This window comes from Callospermophilus lateralis, chromosome 12 (assembly GCF_048772815.1).
Source record: "Callospermophilus lateralis isolate mCalLat2 chromosome 12, mCalLat2.hap1, whole genome shotgun sequence".
Taxonomy (NCBI): Eukaryota; Metazoa; Chordata; class Mammalia; order Rodentia; family Sciuridae; genus Callospermophilus; species Callospermophilus lateralis.
In genome coordinates, this window is record NC_135316.1 from 27560443 (window position 1) to 27570524 (window position 10082).

The following is a 10082-nucleotide window of genomic DNA, read 5'->3' on the forward strand; positions in this document are numbered from 1 at the left end:
TCATGTTTTTAAATAGCAGCATATCACAAGCCTATATGTTTGCAATGAGAATTCTTACCGAGTCTCCAAATTTGAAACAACTCTGATTTCATTTTTTAAATGGGCATTTGAATTGGGTGTAGTAATGCCCTTGTGGATCACTCATTTTCAAATTTTCTAGTATTTTAAATTAGTGTCTATATAAGTCTATATCTTATAACATTCTTAAGCATTCTCTGGGCTATACTATCATTTTCACATTATTATCTCATACTTTGGTGTTAACAGGAATGGTAACAGTTTTGAAGTTTTAATTTCAGTTTTTCCCACTGCTCTGAATTTGATGATTTAAAATGAAAAGAGGTTTCCATAGTTGCTAACATCCACCAGATTTTGTTCCAAAGCATGAGCTTTAGTAGACTTTTGAATTAAATCCACATTCTCCACCCAAGCCTAGTGATATAATCCAACAGTTCAAAGATAGGTATGCCATAAACAGCTATAGTTAAATAATCTAAAAAAATTTTAAAACATGGAAATACAATAAAACAAGAATTGATCACTTTATAGTGGAATACTCTATAAACTGTCTGCATTGAAAACATATGGTGAGTTTTAAAACAACTGAATTCTATAATTCTGAAGTGTATAGTTTATTTGAAGGCAGACACTCCCCCCACATATATAAGAATATAGGTTAATACAATTTTTGCTATTCCAATTTGCATTCATTACTTATTATTAATTAATATTATTATTATCTTTTTGTGGTTTTCGCGATTGAACCCAAGAACTTGTGTATGCTGGGCAAGTGCTGTACCACTGAGTTACATCCCCAGTTTTATCTATTTATTTTTAATTAAAAATTTATTTTGGAATAGAAGGATAGCTTTAAACATATTCACCTCAGGTAAGGATTTCATCACTTAGTACTGAAGTGTGATTGTAAGAGATCAATTTTGTAAATCTTACTACTCTGTCTAAAATAAAAATCACATAATGACATAGTCTCAACTAAGAGGAAGAAACTATTTAAAATCCATGCATGGTACAGGAAAGTAACACAGTCTTTAACTTTTAATGATAATTTTAATTTTCAGGGTATGCAAGCTTACCAGAGTGACATACTTGGTATAATTTCAGAAACTGAAATGTATCAGTGGTTTTACAATGTAATGTCAGCATAATCTCACTTAACAGAAGTTATACAATCCTCCTGTGACTAAGACCATTGAACTCCTAACCATAGTGAAAAATGCTGGCTGTAGATTATATTGTTTTATAATCAAATAATTCACTTTATTTTCTGGGTTGCCTAGAAAGTTATATTATGTGTGTATAAATGATGCTAAAATAGCCTGCTAAGAAACTAGAGCTATGGTAACAGAGCAGTGAAAAGGTTAGTTCCATTTCTTAGATCACTTGCCTTTTTTTAAAAGGAGTTTTTCATATTCTTTTAAAAAAAAGATACAATGAGAATCTTTTTTTAAGCACTGAGAACACACTTGTGTTCCAGTTTTAGAGGTTGATACTTCTGTCACAGTAGAATTTTTTTCATGCTCCCCCCAGCCCGCCCCCGCCTGCTTCTTAGTCCTTCCTCCTGCAAAATGAATAGTATTTTTTAAAATTGCATTTTGGAGTATAGCACATATAAGAAGAGTTGTAGTACCCCATTCCTGAACATGGCCTGTGAACGCTAGCCCTGTGCCACCCTCCCTAATGACTGCCCCTGGGGAAACAGCATCCTGAATCTCATGAATGAGAGGGGCTATGGGAACCACAGGGCTTATTCAGTGAGATGTGAAAAATGAAAAGGATCCAGTGCAGTGCTGAAGTAGGGCTCCTGGAAACTTCTTGCTCTAGTGACTGCATTATCATAATGACATGATACTGTGGCATAGACCAGGGGCAAATCACCTCCCATCTGGGCCTTCTTGCCCATGCATTTAACTGGAGAAATCACATAAGCTGTTTTCTAGGTTTGTTCCTAAGAGGTATGATGTAATGTTGTATCAACACCATTGTTCATGGAGGGCTTTCTTTATGCCCAGCACTGTTTTCTGATTGCATCTTTGTCACAACCCTGTGTCAAGATACTTAATTATGTATCCCTTATCTGAAATACTTAGAACCAGAAGTGTTTCAGATTTCATAGTTTTTTTTTTTTAATGAATTTTGGGATATTTGCCAAGATTTTTACCCATTGAGTATCTTTAATCAAAAAATTCAAAATCAGATACTCTGAAATCTAAAACATTTTGAGTAATGACTTGATATCCTAAAAGTTTTGGAACTCAGAGCATTTTGGACTTTTGGATCAGGGATGCCCAACCTGCTCTAATCCTACTTTAAATATGAGGCTACTAAGACTTGAAGAGGTGACATAAGCCATTACAAATGTCCTCCAGTGAGTGAAGGATGAAGCTGGGATGTGAATAGGCTTCTGACTCCAAAGCCTGTTTTTCCTCCACTGTGTAAACTAGCAGGAGGTTACCATGGATCTGTTTCTGACCCAGGAAAGACCATTGTGCTAGTAGAGGTATGCTTATAAGCAAAAGCAATACAAACTGGTGCCTAACTCATGGCTCCAAAAGGAGCAAGAATTATTCTTCACTTAAAAAATAAACATTGTAATACTTATCAGGTGATAGATTTCCTGCTTAAACAACAAACAAACAAAAAGCTTTATTTGAATTGATTTTTTTTTCTTGTCCTTTGTGGAAATGAAAGCCAATGCCATACTTTGGTCCCTTTTATTAATGAAAAAAATAAATGCAACAAAATTTGTTTAGAAAATTTCCTTAAATTACAGTAAACTAAAACCAGCCCTTTTTAGCCAGGAATAATCTTGCCTGCAAGGAGACTATTTATTATGCAGATGGAAGTAAAGACTAAAATAGCCATTATGGCTTCAGCACACTTTTTTTATTTCATGGGTTTTAATAGAGATGAGGGAGAAATAATCACGCTCAGCCCAGTCTTTCTTGTGCAGAAGGTGGTTGTACTTCCCCAGGAGGCCCTTCTGGGTTTACATGTGGCAGGGGTGGAGGGTGGGCTCTCTGCTCTGCATCCCCATGCCCCTGAAAGGGTGAGTTTCTTGGGGCCATCCCTAAGTGGAAGCAGTACACTGTGAGTGGAGCTATGGATAACTGCTCACTTTCTGTAATTTTTTTTGTCCCTTTAAGTCCTGGTTAGCTGTTTGCACATAATTTTTGGCTTTCTCTGATGCATTGATTTTCTCTTTTGCTTTCCTCTGTTTCAACTTGCATAGTAAAAGTTCGTCCAGTGAAATATTTTGTTAAAAACCTGGGGGCTGGGAGTGCAGCTCAGTGGTAGAGTGTTTGCCTAGCATGCACGAGGCCCTGGATTCAGTCTTCATTACCAACAAAACAAAACAAAATAAAACAGAAGTCCACCACCACCCAAAACCTGCTCAGTGTTTTTGGCTACTAGAAGAATACTCTTGAGGACACGTGGGCACTCGGGAGTCGTGGACTGTTTTAAGCCTTTGGGTCAAGGAAGAAACACAGAAGCTGGCCTCACATTGGACTTGTTGATTGATTTGGTCAAATTCTTTCTCTTCTCTTTGCTCTCTTGCCTGACTTTACAAGCAATTGGAGGTGATGGATTCTACTCAATTTATATCTATGAATTCAGTATATTAATGTATGTTTTCAACTATATGGATGTGAAAAAGGCATATATTTTTAAGTGATGTGTAACATTTGCTGTCTGTCATCTGGGTCTGAATGACAGAAATGGAAGAATGCCAAATGCCCTTATCTGGGTTTGATTACAAGTTGTCCCTTGGTATCTGTAGAGGATTGGTTCCAGGACTGCCCATGCTCAAGTCCCTTTTTATCAAATGGCATAGTATTTGCATAGAGCCTTTGCATATCTTCCTTAAATCATTTTTAGTTAGCTTACTGTACTTAATACAATGTAAATGCTGTATTAATAGTTGTTATACCATATTGTTTAGGGAATAATGACAAGAAAAAAAGTGTGTAAATGTTCAATACAGATATGACTTTATTTCAAGTATTTTTTGTTCTGTAGTTGATTGAATGCATGGATGTGGAGCCTGCAGATGTAGGTTATTTGTTTTCTTTTTATGTAAGGTGCCAGGAGGACAAGAGCAAAGTGAACACTTTAAATTCATTTCAGTGTTTTTTGAAGCATCATCTAGGAAAGTATTGATTTTAAAAATTTCAGTTGAATGATAGTAAGAGCAAAAAGGCCAATAAATCCCATTGCCTTCTTTCTCCAGGGGCCAGCTTCAGTATACACATTTCTGCCTAGAGTGTGTTCGTGGCTTTGGGATGTGATATGTATATTATTTCTGGTCATTACTGCCCATGAATGATGTGGCTGGAGGAGTCCCAGGCTGTGGAGTAAAATGGGACCCAGGCTTTCATATAGCTCAGGTGGAGGGAAATGCAAGATATTTAAGAAAGCAGGGAACATTTTTTTAAATTTATTTTTTTGCTTTGGAAATGTAGGAATAAGTATAACTTTCCTTGGGGCATCTGTATGCCTGAACATGTTTATTTTATTTTATTTTATTTTATTTTATTTTAAAGTTAGGAGGCTCTTCTATCTAAATTTAAGTGCAAAGGTGCAAAGGTGGTCACCATGTAATTGCTATAGTAAAAATGAGAATGACCCAGAATTTTAGTTGTACTTTGTGTGTAATAATTGGCCTGAAGAAAAGTTTCACTAGAAGATATTTAGAATCTTTTCTGCTTTAGTCATTATGAATAAGAAATTAGAATGTCATTAAATTGATAGAGTTAAGCAGTTTATGCAAAGTGCATTGAAGTGGTTAAACGAGTTAGAAATCAGTATTTTCTCATCAGGGTACAGATTGAGCATCCTTAATCTGGAAATTCAAAATCTGAAGTGCTCCCCAATTTAAAATTTTTGGGGCACCAGCCTAACACCACAAGTGGAAAATTCCATACCAGGAAACTTTTTTTCACAAAGATATTGTATAAAATTATCACTAGGCTATGTGTATCATGTGTATTTGAAGCATACATGAATTTTGTATTTAGACTTGGATCCTACATGCAAGATATCTCATTAAATATATGCAAACATTCCAAAATCTAAGAAAATAAAAAATCCCAAACACTACTGGTTTCCAAGCATTTTGGATAAGAGATACTCAATTTGCTTTCTGCAAAATGGAATATTGCTTTTAATATAGAAAGTAGCTAATTGTGCAATGTATTTACTTTCTTTTTATTTTTTAACAGGAAAAACTAACCCAAGAGTGTGTATTCAGAGAACAGTTTGAAGAAAATTGGTATAACACATACTCATCGAATCTATATAAACACGTGGACACTGGAAGGCGATACTATGTTGCATTAAATAAAGACGGGACTCCAAGAGAAGGGACCAGGACTAAACGGCACCAGAAATTCACACATTTTTTACCTAGGCCAGTGGACCCTGACAAAGTACCTGAACTATATAAGGATATTCTAAGCCAAAGTTGACAAAGACAATTTCTTCACTTGAGCCCTTAAAAAAGTAACCACTATAAATGGTTTCATGCGGTGGGTTCTTATTGATTAGCTGTGTCATCACCTCAGCTCCACTGTTGCCAAACTTTGTCGCATGCATAATGTATGATGGAAGCTTGGATGGGAACATGCTGATTTTGTTCTGCACTTAAAGGCTGATCCTCCTGGAGGGCTGCCTAGGGCCACTTGCTTGATTTATTGTGAAATAAGGGGAGAGAGACTGAATGAGAGGGGTGTGAGTGTGTGAATGGGTGAATAGCAGGAGAAATTGGAGAGTCAGAAAGCAAAGAGGACAACGGCCTGATGCATGCTGGGAAATAGACACGCTTTTAAATTTTGATCAGTTGTACTTCATCTTATATCAGCACAGCTGCCATACTTCGACTCATCAGGATTTTTGGCTGGTGGCCTGCGCAAGGGTACGCTGCATTTTCAAAGGCATGGAGGGTGCAGTCTTACTTAAAAGACTTTTTCAGTTAATTCTCACTGGTATCATCCCAGTGAACTTAAAGCAAAGACCTCTTAGTTAAAAAAAGAAAAAAAGGAAAAAAAAAAAAGAAAAAAAAAGAGAAAAAAGAAAGAAAAAAAGGCGAAAAAAAGAAAAAAAAGAAAAAAAGTTAAATTTATTTATAGAAATTCCAAAGGCAACATTTTATTTATTTTATATATTTATTTATTATATAGAGTTTATTTTTAATGAAATATGTACAGGCCAGATAGGCATTTTGGAAGCTTTAGGCTCTGTAAGCATTAAATGGCAAAGTCCGCTATGAACCTGTGGTAATTCATGCAAGTAGGTATAACGGTGCATGGATATGAGAAATTCTAATGACCCTAATGTACTAAAGGCGACAATCTATTTTGTGCCCATATTATTGTAAACTTATGCACATCGCTCATGACACTGAGTATTCACTCTTCAGACTGCTTGTTTCATAGCTTATCCCAGAGGATTAAAGATAAACTGGGTCTCAACCTTTTATTCTGTGTCTGTAATTTTCCTCTTTCATCAGTGACTCCATCACTGTAACTTCATGGTTGGAAAATATGAGGGTTGGTATATGTCTTACTTGTTTAAGTCTATTGCAAAATATACCAAAGCTAAACAATAACTATGCTTTTTATTTTAGCCCACCTCCAGAACAACAGGACTAATATCAAACATTGTACTGATTTAGAATTCTTAAGCAAGGAAGGAAAAAATAAACAAGCGTACATAGCTCAGACTTTTTTTAAGAGATAAGAGTCAGATTAACAGGATCATTCTTGTAAGTTTTTATTTGTGCACTTGGCTATCAAATATGAAATTATACACGTACCATAGGGGTCATTGTAACATCTTTTTTAGAGAATTGCTTTCGGTGTGAATGTCATAATTACATGGTAATAGCACCCCTTCAAGTAAAACTTGCAACATGAAAACAATAAATCTTTATCAATAATGACAATGAGGGGGAAAGTATTATACTCATTGACTGTATTTTGTTTTTAAAAATGGTTTTCACAAGCACCCAATTTTTTTAGAGGGGAGGTTACTATATAGAATATCTTTTACAAGGCTTTTATAACATTTTATTCTGAAAAGCATAAGAATATGTATTTCTTTGGTAGCAATAATTTTGGAACTTGCCCTTGGGCAAGGAAGACTATTTCTTACTATATACTAAGGTGAAAAGAGTCAAATTCTTAAAGCAATATTTAAAAAAAAAGGAATTTATAACAAATTCTCATCCACACATAACACTTTCTAGCCAGTTACATTGGGAAATTGAAAGTGACAGTTAAAAAAATGTGTTGGGATTTATGTAACTAATTTTAAAATTTAATATTCTGATTTTGTTTTGCTCGGATGCACATTCTCTATGAAAAATAAAAGCATGTCACTGGCAAGTTAAAGCTGTTATGAACGAGAAGCGCATGATTTACTGTCGTGAGCAAATACACGTAGCCTTCTATGGTCCAAGCTGGAGTATGGGGTAATGCACTCCTGCTGATGTGCATTAAGGAGAAGCTAAGTCTAATATTTGGGATTGAGAATTGTCTTGGAGGGAGGGAACAGAAGCACTGTAAAATAGTTGATTTATGATAAGGAACAGAATGTTCTCTTCATTTATTTTCTTGGGATTTTTTCCCCCTTTTACTTTCTAAACAGAACTGCATTTAATTCTAAGAAGTACTGTTCTTATTTATTATTTAACCCTTTGCTGCTGCTAAAACGTGCACATATTCAGGCTTTAGTTTTTCCAAAAGACATTTAATTTTTTTTCTTTGCTAAAAAAAAAATTAAACGTTTGACCACAGGGAAGAATCAAGTTTCTAGGATGCCATAGGTATAATATTTAGCACTGAAGAAATTGATTTTAGGAAGACAGCCAAAAGTAATCTTAAAGTAGCACGAGACTCCAGATAATTGGTCTAAAAGAGGGAAAAAGAATTGTGAAAAAGACTCAAATCTCCATGCATTCCTAGAAAATGCTACTTTAATGTCTACTTTTGGAGTTATTTTGCTTTGGTACCTTTTTTTTTTTCTTAAGAAAAGCAAAATGTTATATGCTTTTGGCAATTGATAAAATAAACTGTATTGGTCTGTAAATAAATAAATATTGACTTATGCAATTTATGTAAATAGGCCTCCTGGGAGAGTAGATGGCTCAGGGTTTTGTTGTGGGCATTGTCCTATTGGGCAGTAGAGTCATCTCCAGTTTATAGGATTGCATCCGGTTCTTGTAGTAAGAGACCCAAAGCCTTTTGGATGGCAGCCCTGAGCCATTGTGGAATGGGTGGTTCCAGTTTCATAAACAGATGCTCAGATAGCCAAACCACTATTTTGTTGGTGCCAACACTTGCACCACGGTCAAAAGACTTACCCGGCATGGACTGAACCACCTTTCCATCTGTCATGCAAATGTCCTCAAACAGTGCTGAAGGACATGCCAGATCAGTGTTGGGGAACCTGCTCTGCCAGGTTCTGTTTTGTAGATAAATGAATGGCTTCTGTTGATGGTGTTTTCATACTATTTCATCTCATTAACACTACAACATTGTGTTATTTACTTGATAATCTGTAATTGTATGTAAATACATATAGGATTATGTAATTTGTGTAAATACATAATTACAGACTTTTGAAAACTGGTATTTTTTTACTTGATGTCCATTTTGGAGCTGCTTCAGATTCTGTGCCTACATGAACCAATGGAATTTAAAAAACACTCTCCTTGCTCTTACAAGCTGTGTGTATGTATTGAAGGGTTGGGGAGGTGTGGGGGCTGGAGGGGAGGAACAAACACATCCAGATGTCTTTTTTTTTTCTTCTGTAAGTATTTGATGAAGAAATAAGTAATCTGGGATGAAGATTTATGAACTTGCAGCAAGCAAAATGTGGAGTGTGTGCACATTTACGAGGATGGGTGAATGGACAAAGGCATATTGTTCGAGGTCAAATTCTGTTTGCTGCATCACTTGACCTTGAAATGTGCCAAATTTAGATCTGTGCGTGGTCACTTGCAGGAAAGGGTGATGAAGTGGTGGGGGCGGGGAATATGCCAGATGGATTGAAAAGATGTATTAGCCACCAAGTTCCTCTCAAGTGTGTGTCCGTGTGGTCTACACACTAATAGAATACCCACATGCATCCATAGGCATTTTGCATTTTTAAGTTGATGTTTTATTCTTAAAAGTGGAATGGGAAGGAATTATAACAATAAATTGTCTCTACCTCCTTTAGTACACAGTCCAAAATTCAGGTTTGTAGAATGTAGGGTTCAGGTTTGTAGAATGACCCTGACCGCAGAGAGTTTGGTCAAAAATGTGTAAACAGTGCCTTAAGAGTGTGATTTAAATATACGTATGTATGTATGCATTTTACTTGCAGCATGCCTCTGTGGTTGCCCTTAGGTTTTTAGGAAATATTTTTTGATATGGCCTTTTCTTCCCCAGAAAAGAACATGAAGAAATAAGAAATAGGCTCTTCTATAATTTTCTTTGGGAAGAAAGTGAAAATAAGTATTCTTAATGTGTTTTTTCCTTTTGCTGTGTCCTCCACCAGCTGTCAGGTTGCTAGACAGACATCTGGTTCTTAGGTCAGACAGTTATTGTGAGGCTTCTTTGCTATTTTGGCTAAAAGTACAAGAAAATATTCTTACTTAGAATTCTCTTTGTTCTCCAAGTATATTCCAGCCTATATTCTGGAAAACATTTTTAAAATTTTAATTTTAACTAAAAAATCAGTAGACTTACTGGATATCTGAAAAGCGGTTGGCAAGCTATACTTGGAACTGGCCCTTGTTCTCTTGCCCCTCCCCCCTTGGAAGGGCCTTTTAATTATGTTTGTGGTTTTGGTTATGATTTACATTGATATGTGCTGACAGCCAGGAAAATTTAGCACCAGGAGCTAAGGAGTTAAATTGTATAATAACATCCAGAGTTGAACAACTGGTTCTGCCCTCCTTATACAGGGCAAAGGCAAAAATTATTGATAAAGCTCATGGCTCAGCTTGGAGAAACTTATTTTTAAAAACATTTAAGGCAGGCTTTTTCCTAATCATTTTGTGGGATGTTGGAAGACAT

General features: G+C 35.8%; 1 protein-coding gene across 1 annotated transcript in view; it reads left to right on the forward strand.

The window, feature by feature from the left end:
- Window positions 1-5930, forward strand: part of Fgf9 (fibroblast growth factor 9) — a 32466-nt gene extending 26536 nt beyond the window's left edge. Inside the window, exon 3 of the mRNA XM_076872382.2 lies at window positions 5241-5930. Coding sequence (XP_076728497.1) covers window positions 5241-5486 — 246 coding nt within the window. The 3' untranslated portion in view covers window positions 5487-5930. The remainder of the gene's footprint in view (window positions 1-5240) is intronic.
- Window positions 5931-10082: the final 4152 nt, after the last annotated feature.